The sequence below is a fragment of the Molothrus ater genome, chromosome 14, assembly GCF_012460135.2.
Source record: "Molothrus ater isolate BHLD 08-10-18 breed brown headed cowbird chromosome 14, BPBGC_Mater_1.1, whole genome shotgun sequence".
Lineage (NCBI taxonomy): Eukaryota > Metazoa > Chordata > Aves > Passeriformes > Icteridae > Molothrus > Molothrus ater.
This window is the reverse complement of record NC_050491.2, coordinates 13,523,182-13,535,365: the sequence shown is the minus strand read 5'-3', so window position 1 is coordinate 13,535,365 and position 12,184 is coordinate 13,523,182. Positions and strand designations below refer to the sequence as shown.

At 49.2% G+C, this 12,184-nt stretch overlaps 1 protein-coding gene across 1 annotated transcript; it reads left to right on the top strand.

Annotated features, from left to right (window-relative positions):
* Positions 1–3,014: 3,014 nt before the first annotated feature.
* LOC118698910 (V-set and immunoglobulin domain-containing protein 4-like) lies at positions 3,015–11,315 on the top strand. The gene is made up of 8 exons (XM_054516366.1): positions 3,015–3,119; positions 3,769–4,125; positions 5,047–5,328; positions 6,229–6,303; positions 7,304–7,372; positions 8,050–8,163; positions 9,291–9,312; positions 10,414–11,315. Exons 1-8 carry the CDS (start codon positions 3,065–3,067, stop codon positions 10,595–10,597), a joined length of 1,158 nt encoding a protein of 385 aa, XP_054372341.1. The 5' UTR covers positions 3,015–3,064; the 3' UTR covers positions 10,598–11,315.
* Positions 11,316–12,184: the final 869 nt, after the last annotated feature.

Below are 12,184 nucleotides of genomic sequence, written 5' to 3'. Positions count from 1 at the left end.
GCATCAGGCAGACCCCAGATCTGGCATCCCTGTGCAGACTCTGCCCAGGGTAACTAGCACCACAGGCATTACAGGTTTTGTGGGATTTTCCTTGAAGTAAGGAACTGTTGGTCATTTCCACTGCCAAGAAAAGGGATCTTTATACAGAACATGCTGCTCTTCAGGACAAGGACACAGCAATGGAGTTGGCATATGGAGCTATGGACAGACTCCTCTGCTGTGACAAGCTGCCTGAATCTGCAGCCCAGTGCACCTGCAGCCCAGTCCAGCTGCTGCCCAGCCTGTGCCCAAGGGCCATGGCCAGGCACTGGGTCAGCAGCCCCCCTGTGCCAGCCCGGGTGGGGCCCTGCCCCCCTGCAGCCTGAGGTGTCCCCAGTTTGTCACCCGTGACCACAGCGGCCTCACTGTAGCAGCCAGCTTCCTTCCTTCTCCAGCATCAGTGCTCATGGCTGCTGCCTGGCTCCTTGGCTCTATCTCTGTGTCTGGGGAGGAAAGATTGCTCTCCCTTATCATTCACGTGCTAAGAATCCACAGAACACTCCCAGGCGTGGTGGGTGCAGACTGAGAAAGTGCCAGGTTCCTCTTGCATGCTCCTTTCAGATCTACTTTTGCACTGTTCTGACCCAGCCCTGCCCACAATGACCGTGGGAGCCTTGCCATCAGCTCACATCTCCTGTGTGCTTGCTAACAGCTTTCCAGAATACAAGAAAAACTGATTTTGCTCTGTCTCTTATGGGCTGTGTGATGCCACCTCATCCATCCATGCTCAGAATGTTTTGCTGCCTCCTAAAACAAGATTCTTGTTTTAGATGCCCAAAGCAGAAGGCAAGGGTTGCTGCCACAGTCACCTTAGCTACAGGAGCCTGGTGCTGCATTTTATAAAGGATAAAACTTTTCTTGCCACTGTTCCCCCCAGCCAACAGGGTAAATGTAAATACATGAAAAAATACCTACACATCTTTTTTAGTCACACACTTTGAGTTTCAGCTTCCTGGTTGGTCCAGATCCTGCTGGTGATACACTTGTGTTGTGTTTTTACCCTAGCCAGCAATCAAGCCCCACACAGCCACTTGCTCACTCTCCTACCAGTGGGATTGTGGAGAGAACTGGAAAGGTAAAAGCTGGAAGACACCTGGGTTGAGATAAAGACAGATTAATACTGAAAGCGAAAGCTGGCACACAAGCAAGGAAAAATAAAGGATTCATTCACTGCTTCCCAGGGCAGGCAGGTGTTCAGACACCTCCAGGAGAGCAGAGCCCCATCACGTGTAGTGGTGACTTGGGAAGACAAACACCATCACTCCATGTGTCCCCCCTCCTTCTTCCCCCCAGCTTTCTATGCTGTGATGTCCTGTGGCAGGGTCAGCTGGGGTCACCTGTCCTGGCTGTGTCCCCTCCCCATCTCCCCTGTGTCCCCAGCCCCCTCACCAGCGTGGCCATACAAAAAGCAGAAGAGGCCTTGGCTCTGTGTAAACACTGATCAGCAATAACAAAAAGTCTCTATATTGTCAGCCTTGTGTTCAGCACAAATGCAAAACATAACCCCATATTAGCCACTGTGAAGACAATTAATTCTACCCCAGCCAAACCACTGTCTTTGGCTTAGTTCAAGTCAATGGAGGCTTCTACCCTCCTCCAGCAAGCTCTGTTCCCTGCAAAGGACTTCCAATGATTTGACCTTAACATGGTCTTTTCCTTCCTTGGACAAGTACATGAACACTGCAGCCCATGGCAGCTTTTCCTGCTTCTCCCTGTCCCAGTGGCTGCAGGCTGCTGTGGCATCTCATGGGAGATTCTGATGGAGGAATACAGGGCCACAAGGGAGGACCCCACTGTGCCACTGCAGAGCCAAACCATGTCTCACTAGCACTACAGGAGTGTCCACACCAGGGGCTGGGACTTGGTTGGCTGTATTAAATTAGTCTGATTACTTGTATTTGAGGATGTTGAATTTGGGTGTAACAACAGCAAAGACTCATTTCAGTTCAGCTGAATGCAAAGAAGAAGAAGAGATTATTTTACTGGAGCAGAAAAAAATTGAGAGCTGTAGAAAACAGCAAAAGGCAGTGAAATCCCTTGAAAGGGATATTTCAGTAGAAAACAGATAGTTATCTTAGACAGGGCTAGTGCTCAATTACTGAATTATAGAGAGTAACTATAACATTTAATGAATAGTAATATATCATTACAGTAAAGAAATCATTATTTCATGGTCTCAAAGATTTTCAACTGGGACAAGTTCCTCTTTTTCTCTCTGGGCATCTTCATGTCCACCTGTTTCCCGAGTAGCCTGAAAGCACCGGAGGGATGTATGGCCCCAATCAAGACTTGTAATTGAAAACAATTAACCAATTAAACCAAGCAGCTAAATTGCTCTGTGAAAAGGGAGGATCTATCTGTGAGATGCAGTGGGATTGGTGGCTCAGATGTCTGCAGCTCTTGGGAAATTTTTGGTTTTAGATTTGTATACCTGAATTCATTCTCTCTTAAATGTGGTAGAGTGATATAGAGTATTTCAGCTTGAAGAGGCCTACAATAATCATCTGTCTTGCACTGGTAATATAAAGATTTAAGGGGTTTCATGAACTTTAACTTAAAGCATAGTAGTGGGTGTCACAGAAGCTGGTGAGAAAGTGAATTGTGAGGACTTAGATGGTTCAGCTCCCTATGGGTTCTCTATCAGACCTCTGTGTGTGTAACTGTGTGTTAAAGCTTATTTGTCAGCAAGGAACACAAGGAGGAAAAGAGGAAGAAATGGTTGCCTGGGAATCAAAAGAAGTAAAGGAAAAAATTTAAAAGACAGAAGAGGTCAGCAGAAAATACAAAAAAACGTAGACGTAATTTTTAAACTTTCTTCTTCGCACCCTTCCTCAGGGTTTCCGCTCTGCCCACGCCTCTGGTGGTTACTGAGACACTTTTCTGATAAAGAGGAAGGAAGAACCAGCAGCTGTTGTTCTGGATGCTCGGTGACAGAGTGAGCCCAGGCAGGGAAGTGTTCCTGATTTACCCCAGCCTGGGAAAGGCAGACCAGCCTGACTGGAGAGGGAGCAGCCCTGAAGGAAGGATGGGAATGGTGCTGCGAGCAGCTGTGCTCCTGAGCTCCCTTCTCCACTGCAGAGGTGAGTCTGGGCTGGGCATGGGGCCCTGCCCTGGGTGTGCTTGGCAGGGGCAGCTCTGTTTTGGGAAGAGCTCAGATTCAGTCCTCAGAGTGAGAGAAATGTCCTGGGACAAAGGCAATGGTCTGCTTTTTTACAGCAAAAAGAGTTGTAGGTTTCTTTACCCAGTTTCTCATGTTTGGCTCAGGCTGAGAGAATGGTGTGTTTCAGAAATGCAAATAGGCAGTGGAGAAGGAAAGTCTTTGCTGTTCCTCAGAAGCCCCAAGGGTGATGTTGGGGGCAGACACTGTCTGAGACCAGAGAGCTGCAACTTGGACTTCAGACCAACTCCTTCCCTCAAGCCTGAGTTATTGGATAACTCTGAGCCTGTGCTCCACTCAGTGCTGGTGGTGGCAGGAAAGCACCAGGCAGAGCAGGAGAGCCAGGCTGCACCCATGGCAGGAGTCAGTGCCCCGGCCATCAGCCACTTCCCATCTGTCTCATGCCACAATGATTTTTGGTTAGCCCAACCCTCACCCTCCCCACTGCCTGCTGGTGTTCCTCATCTGGTGGGTTCTCTTTGCCAATGCTCTTGCCAGGGCTTCACCACCTCAGAGCTGCCTTCACCCTGGCTGCTCTGTGGCTTCATTTTCGTCTTCCTTTCTTCCTGCAGCTTTTCTGGAGCTGAGTGGCCCCAGTGAGATCAAAGGGGTCTGGAAGGACTCTGTCACTCTGCCTTGTGCCTATGTGCCTGTGGAGGACCTCGTGCAGCAAACCCTCACCTGGACTGTGGTGCATGACAAGGGTTCAGGTGCCATCATTCGGAGGGATGACTCCGGGGACCAGGTTCTCCTGTCTGAGTACAGGGACAGAGTCAGCATCCCAAAGGCTGCCCCAGGAAATGTGTCTCTCCTCATCCTGAGCCTGGAGATCTCTGATAAAGGAACCTACACTTGCCAGGTCACCTGGAGAGACAGCAACAACAGCCTGATAGCAAAGGAGATCACCACCACTTTGGAGGTTGTTAAAGGTAAATCCAAGAAGGATTCAGGAGGGAAAGGCTTGGCTCAGGAAGGCTTTTGGGAATTAGAGCAGGTAGGCAGTGACTGTGTGTTTGCATGCAGAAGCACTTTGCTGATCAGTGTCAGCCTCAAGCAAGAAACAGCAAATAGGTCAGAGAGAAATTCTGCCCAGGACACAGCATGCTGCAGCTCAGGGAGGACCTGTGGCTCCTCAAGGACCAGCTCAGCTCTGGCTCTATCTGTAGCTGATGGCTCAATGTTTCCCAGTGGAATGCAGCAGTGGGGAAGTCCTGGGGATGCTGTATTGCTGTTCTTTCACTAAATTTCACCAGCATGTGCTTGCCCTCCCTCTGCCCAGTGTGGGGGGTTTATAGAGGCACAGGGCTGCAGACACCTGTGCGGTGTGGTGGTGTTTGCAGGGACCTTAGGATGAGGGAAGAGATGGGAATGTTGACTCCATGTTTCAGAAGGCTGATTTACTATTTAATGATATATATTATATTAAAACTATACTAAAAGAATAAAGTATTTCATCAGAAGGCTGGCTAAGAATAGAAAAAGAATGATAACAAAGGCTTGTGACTGACTGAGACAGTCTGGACAGCTGGGCTGTGATTGGCCGTTAATTAGAAACAACCACATGAGACCAATCCCAGATCCACCTGTTGCATTCCACAGCAGCAGATAACCATTGTTTACATTTTGTTCCTGAGGCCTCTCAGCTTCTCAGGAGAAAAAATCCTAAGGAAAGAATTTCGCAGAAAATATCATGGCTACAGCGGGGCACAGCTGAGCTCATCCTGTGCAGGGAGGCGATGCTAAAGCCGAGCTAAACCCTTCCTCCTGGGAAGCGAGAGCTGCTGCGGCAGGGGGACCGTGCCCAGCCCAGCCAGGGCTCCGTGACCCGGCCCCTGTGCTCTGTGTTGCAGTGGCAGCCACCAAGCCCATCATCAGAGCAGCGGAGCCGGGGCTGACGCTGCCGGCCGGAGCCAGCACCAGCCTGAGCTGCGAGGCCGGCGGGTCCCCTCCCATCAGCTACCGCTGGTTCCGCCGCGGCCCGGCGGGCACGGCCGAGCCCCTGAGCAGCGGGGCCGAGCTGGCCTGGCCCAGCCTGCGGCCCTCGGACAGCGGCACGTACTTCTGCGAGGCGCACAACAGGGCCGGGGCCGGCGCCGTGCAGCGCAGCGATGCCGTGCGCCTGACGGTCACAGGTGAGTGCCGGCAGCGCAAACCCTCTGCAGAGGGGCCCGGGAACCGCATCCTCCTGCCCTGCCCGGCAAGGAGGAAATGCCGAACGCCTTCAGCACCCTGACACAGCCCTGCCCGCTGGCTCCAGCCTGCGTCCTTCTGCATTTCCTCGCTTCAGTTTCCTCCTCTTTGAGGAACTGCTCTTTTCTGATGCAAAACCAGATTTCTACTTCAAACATTCATTTATTTATTCCTCTGTGGGCTTTTTGAAGTTCTCCCTGGCTCTGTAATGCTGCCCATTGCAATTCAGCAAGTTTAGACAAGGAGTCGGGGCTTTATTTGGAGAAGCGGGAACAAGGGAGTGGTAACTCAGTGGCAGAACAAACCAAGCTGGCCTTTGCTCCCCCTCGCCAGCTGCGTGTCTCAGGGAGACACACTGCACTTCATTCCAGGCTCTGGCACCTCCAGGCTCTGCAGGACAGAGTGTGACAGCTTGGACTCAATGGCTGCAGAGGCCTTTTTCGATCGAATCAATTCCATGATGGGTGCCTGGTGCAAAACCTGCAGCCTCTCCTTGGCTGGTGACTGGATCAGCAGAGCTGTGAAGCCCCTGAGGGCAGAGCCAAGCACAGGCACCTCCCAGTGGCCTGGGAAAGAGGCAGAGCCTGCTGAGCTCCCGGGCACCGAGCTCTGGCTGAAGCCCTGGGTGCTTTTCCCAGCAGTCCCAGCCTGGAGGGAGCAGCACAGGAACAGGCTCAGTGCTGCAGCTGCTGCCCCACGCTGCTGGCACAGCATCCCCCTCCTGTCAGCTGGGACGGGGCTGCTTCCTCCTGCTCCCCCACCCGTGGGGAATTCTGCACCACAGCAGCATCACCATGGTGGTCAGGCCCCTGTGTAAGACTCTCCTCCCCCTCACCTTGCAGATGTGCCCACAACAACAGCAGCCTTGCAGAGGGATGTGGGAACCACGGGGGGACACCACTCAACCACCAGTCAGGGTGAGAGCTGTGGCAGCTGCTGGCCGGGCTGGGGTGTTGGGGCCGTGTGTCACCAGTGCTTGGATGTGGTTTTATTGCTGGGGACCAGAGTCTTGGCACTACTGAACTTCAGTCCATATGCCTCCGTTTTAACTCAGATGTTTCTGAAAGTAGATCTTCTTCCCTCAGTTTCCAATCTTTGCAGGGCTAATACGTCTCTCCTTTGTAGGAGAGACTGAACGTGTCTTAGGACAGCTAAAAATGCCTTTTCCTAAGCTGCAGATCATATGGAATGGGATGTTCTGCGCTTGGTTCTTTTCTAAAGGGTTTTTTTGCTGGTTATCTGATCCTGAGTAGAAGCTGCTCAGGGGAGGCAGGTCTGGTGTCTCCAGTGGCAGACACAAGGAATGCAAAAGCTTCCTCAGACCCAACTGAAACCACGTACTTGACCAGGGACAGCTGTTTGAGGGAGGCTTGTGGTTTCCCGTTTGTTTTTGTGGCATGTAGGAATTTTTGCCTGGACTAGAGCAGGCCTGCTTGTTGGATTATGTTTCATTTGCATTTATGGTGCCCCAGCAATCATGTGGGGATTGTGGAAGCTGGGGGAAGATGTTGGCAGGTGTTGATTGTTCTTGCAGAAAAACCTCAAACAGAGCTGGTGTCTGGAGGTACCTCAGCAATCTCCTGGACTCCATGGGGCTCCACCACTACTGCAGGTGTGTGTGTACAGACATGCAAATGCACACAGGTACCTGGTGTGTGTCTGTGCAGTTTGGTTATACATAAATATGTATATATACTATATATAGTATCCATCCAGTGACCATATGGTACTCCAGGTACTCTCTCTATAGTGTAGAGTATACATAGTGCTCATTTCTGCAGTGTGCCTGTTTTCACTGCCTTGTAAGGGGGCTGGAGGCATTCACTTCTGGTCCTACAGCTCGAATCCCAGATCTCCTGGTGCTAAAATGAGGGCTGGAAATGCACAGTCAGACTTTAACTCATGTTTGTTTTCCAGATCTGCCCATAACAGCAACAACTTCTGAGAGTGGTGTGGGATATCCAGGGAAGAATGAAACAATTCATGGTAAGAGCAAAACCAAGCTGAGAAGAAGATTAAGGACCCAAACCAGATGCTCTGTAGTCAAAATTAATATTCTGCCTTTTTAGCTGCAAATTGCATTAACAGCTGTTCTCAAAGAACCCTGATAATTTATGGTGGCTCTTTTAAAGATTCTGGATGTTTTTATGGAAGAATAAGAAAAAAAAAGTTGACATGTGGGGCACACAGAGTTGTTGCTGTGTTGCTGTGCTCCTGAGCAGTCAGTCCATTTTTTATCTTGGACTGTCAAAGCTGAAACAGCAGAAAAACCTCAATGTGTGCCTCGAGCCAGACCTACACATCCTCCAGCTTTTGCAGCATTGTGAATGGTTTAGACACTTCCCAAACAGAACTGAACAGCATCCTCGAATGGCAAGCTTTATTTCATGATATGCAGTGCAATGATCCTGCCCAGCTCACATTCCTTGTGACCTCAGCATGAGCTGGACACTGTCTGTACAGCTGGGGTCCCTTGCTGAGGTGTACACAGTGCTGGGACACACAACTCCCACTCAGAGCCACAGCACCAAGGCTCTGTGGGGACACAGCCCCATGTGCTCAGGCAGGGCTGGCTCTTGGGGACATGGTAATGTCATGTCCCTGCTGCTGCTGTCACCCAGGGGGGCTCCCCTGTCTGAAATTCCTCTGTTGTATTGCTTTAGAGTTCCAGAGGACTGGCTTGTCCCTGTACCTGGTCATCCTGATTGCTGTGGTGTGTGGTGCTGTGGTTTTCCTTATCATCTCTCTTATCACTTGCATTAGAAGGCCCAAAGATGGTGAGTAGAATGTTCTGGAAAACCTGAATGTTTTACTCATGCCCAGCATGGCTTTACCTCTGATGGGTTTTGGGGCCTGGAGCAGAGCTTGCAGCCACCAGCAGGCAGGAGATGACACAGATGGTGGGAGACCCAAAGAGGCAGAGAAGTCCTTGCAGCCAGGAGGGCCTTCCAGGCTCCAGCTGTGGGGTTGGGGCAGCAGCAGCCCTGGTGCTCCTGAGCTGCTCCCTCCATCCCTGCCCTGCAGCCCATCCCAAGGTGTGTGTGTGGCTCTCTGCCACAGAGCCTTGGGATGGGTGTTTCCCACTGCTCCTCACAGACATCCCAGGGCTCAGACTCACCTGCCTGGCCAGGTTCACGGTTCCAAATCTTTAAAGTCTCTGGCAGAGGGTTCATCCTGTCCTGCTGCTGGGAAGAACCTTTGGCAGCAGCTGCTGCTCAGCAGTTCCTGTAGTTGGCACCCAGAGGGAAGAGGTCACTGTCAGTTCTCCCTGTTCCATGTGAATTTGTTTCCTCTCTGGTCTTTAGTCACTGGATCCGTTCACTGAATGCTCTGTCTCTCCTGCACTGCCACCAGAAATCCCCTTGACCAAATGTTCCTTGGAGCCCCCTCCTCACCAGCTGTGCAGGGAGCACACAGATGTGCTTTGGGCTTTGAGATCCCACAGACTTCATTTTTGCCTTTGTTTTGTGAATGATCTTCCTGTGACTCCATGCTACCAATTAATAATAAAATTGTCAGATATTTCTTTTACCATTTTCCTTATTTTTCTTTCCTTTTTTTTTTTCTGAGGAATCCAGAATAGCCACTTTCAAAACTGCTCTTTATTGATTTCTAATGAATAGAGAAACTGGGGAAACCTGTGGAGTTCTGGTTTCTAACCTCAACTTTATCTTTGACGTTGGGTCAAAATAACCCAGTAGTGTGATAGCTGGGTTGTTTTTGTTTTCTTGGACTGAATCCTGGGAAACTGAGTCATCACCCACCTGACATGATAACCAAGGCTGTTATTTTTGTTCTGTCTTGAGAAGTCATTTTCTTAAACCAAGAAGTTAAACAAAGGAATTCTTTTTTAAGGAATGTAAATGCAAATTATTGACACAAATTCTGATTTTTTCTTTTCCAGCTCAAGTCTATGATGTAAAATTGTGAGTATAACCCTTTATCTGGCACATAATGAGTCCTGGGGGGAGGTATCAGAGCAGAAACAAAAAGCACTGCTATTAGCTGTCATAATGAAAACCCCCTTAAGCAGTCTGGGTGAAGAGGTTCACAGTTAGCTCAAGAGCACATTGCAGAATGGCTTGTGGGCTTTCCACAGCAACAAAGAAGGTGGGAAGAGCAAGCTTTTTCATGGCAATATCAGAATTGTAGAAGTGAGCAAGAGCTGCTTGTTGACTCCTAAGCCCAGGGAGGGCTACTGAAGATGACTGCCAAGGCTGAATTCTCTCTGTTTTACCAAGGCTAAATTTCCAGTGTTTTTTCAAATGCAAAGGAAAGGAACTCCCCTTCTAGAGACCACTGGTTATACTCTGATTTATCCTGAAAACGTCCCTGGCTGAATTTGCTTCTTCTAACCATAGCTAGGAAGGAAGTTGTAGCTATTTCTAAACACAGGTTTCACATCCTGATCTACTTGTAACCAGTGGAAGTTTTACTGAAAAGCCTGATAATAGAAGGAGAACCATTTCTCTAGGTATAAAGTGCTGCTGACCTGAGTATTACAGTGGGAAGTGCCAGCATCCCAGTGCTAGGCTTCCCCAGCAGTGTGTAAGGCAGAAGTTTAAGTAACATTTGAACCCTGAGCAATGGAACAAATGCTGTGATGACATTTGTTCTCAGGGGTTCTATCTTAATTTTAAAAATATTAGGTACCATAAGCCAGACAGTGGATGTCGGCTGTTTTCAGTTCTCAATTTACACTTCCTCCAGTTTTTTTTACAAATATTTATTTCTCTTCAGCAATTATCTGATTGTGCAAGAAATGGTGGTAATCCTCTCATTGCTTGCACACCCTTTGCTGCCTCTCCCTGGAAGCTTTCTCAGGGTTGGAAGCAATGCTGCTACAATGCCCAAGGTTTTTCTGCCACCAGAAAGCAAAGGACAAAATTCTCTCCTTCAGAAAATTGCCATAGCCCAGTAGCCCAAGGTTACATGGGTTTGAGTCAGACCATAGTACTGCTAAAATCCTGATGGTTGGAGATGCTTTGTTCACTCTGGTTGCTATTCTTTTTGCTTTTTGATTTCAGCCACAACTCGAGAGCAGCAGCTTCTTCCAGCACAGGTCTCTATGAGGAACCCATCTCTGCCACTGAAAACCACTATGTGATGGAGCTTGGGGAAAACAAAGTCTCTGAAGAAGTAAATAAGAATGTGTCTGGCTGTGTTGCAAACCCCCAGGAATCTGAGTATGAAGTAGGGGACACTTCCTGAGAACCAACAGTGCTGTGCAGATACCAGTCCTGAGGAGCACCTTCACCCAGACAAAATACATATTTATTTTCCCTTCTGCCCCTGACAAATAGGTTAGACAAGCAGTGGTTGCTCTCCCTTTATAGTTTCTGCAGTGAAAAATGCAGGAACTTCAGTTACAGACTGCTGTACAGAATTTCTGATTTTGTTTTCCTTGATTCCCGTTCACACCTCTATCCACTAAAGCCCTTTGAATGCTGCACCAGGCAGGTCCCAGACTAGGAGCACTGTGCTGAACTTACTGCTGTATCTGGCCAAAAGGACCAGTGTTTCCAGCCTTTGTGTGGTGGCAGGAGAGCCAGCACTGAGGCCTGCTCAGCATTCCCCTCCCCATGGGTGAGCAGGGCAGGATGAGGCTGGCTTGGGAATTGATGGCTCTTCTCCTGCCCACCTGATGCTGCACAGATTTAATATAAGAGATATTTTATAGAAACAATGGAAGGCAGACTAAAGCCAAGAGAAATTCAGGAACCTGCCACACCAGGAGAAGCAGTGCAGGAAGCAGGAATGTGCCCTGCTGTCCTTGTGCTGCCCTTGATCCCCCTGCACAGCACTGCAGGGAGGTCCAATGTGGTTAAACAGCAGTGTTATCCTGGCTGGACAGCCAGCACCAGGATCTGATGATATTAGATACAGCTGTTGTAAGGCTAACTCATTAAACTGAAAATAATTCCATGAATTCTGGTCTCCATGTGTTTTGTGTCTGCATGCACTGTGGGACAGCTGGACAAGGTCCAGGTCCTGACTTGGTCTGGGATGTAGCTGGGCAGAAGAGCAGCTGCTGTGCACCCTGGGCAGTGGCACAGGATGAGCTGAAGTCACAGTAGCTCATCTCTGTGGTGGTGTTCACAGGGGTCCCAGGATGAGGGAAGAGATGAGAATCTTGACTCCATGTTTCAGAAGGCTGATTTATTATTTTATGATATATATTATAGTAAAAGAAAATTATCTATTAGAACTACACTAAAAGAATAGAAGAAAGGATTACATGAGAAGGCTTGCAAGGAAAGGAAAAGAATAGAATGATAATAAAATTGTGTGACTGACCAGAGAGTCTGAGACAGCTGGACTGTGATTGGCCATTAATTAAAAACAACCACATGAGACCAATCACAGATGCACCTGTTGCATTCCACAGCAGCAGATAATCATTGTTTACATTTCGTTTCTGAGGCCCCTCAGCTTCTCAGGAGAAAAGATCCTGACAAAAAGATTTTTCATAAAATGTGTCTGTGACACATCCCAGAGCAGCAGATTTGTTTAGCAAACCCAGAGCTCAGCCGGCCTCTGCAGCACTGGAGGAGGAGCTGGGCAGCCTGAAAAAAGCCAGCATCAGATGGTGCTGAGTGAGAGTGCAGAGAGCACCAGCAGTGGTGTGTGGTGACTGCAGGTAAGGGACATCTGTGATGGCTGGGGGGTGCAGCCCACCTGCAGCACCAGGAAAGAAACGAGAACTCGGAAGACATCGAACACATGGGGCACTTTCTTGGAATCAGGAGCTGTTTACAAGGATTTGGCCAAGCTAAAAGCAACCCAGAACTAATGTCA

Coding starts and splice junctions, on each gene's coding strand:
- LOC118698910 (XM_054516366.1), top strand. CDS start 3,065: ATGGGAATGGTGCTGCGAGCAGCTGTGCTCCTGAGCTCCCTTCTCCAC. Junction 3,120..3,768: donor CTCCCTTCTCCACTGCAGAG/GTGAGTCTGGGC, acceptor TTCTTCCTGCAG/CTTTTCTGGAGCTGAGTGGC. Junction 4,126..5,046: donor CACTTTGGAGGTTGTTAAAG/GTAAATCCAAGA, acceptor TCTGTGTTGCAG/TGGCAGCCACCAAGCCCATC.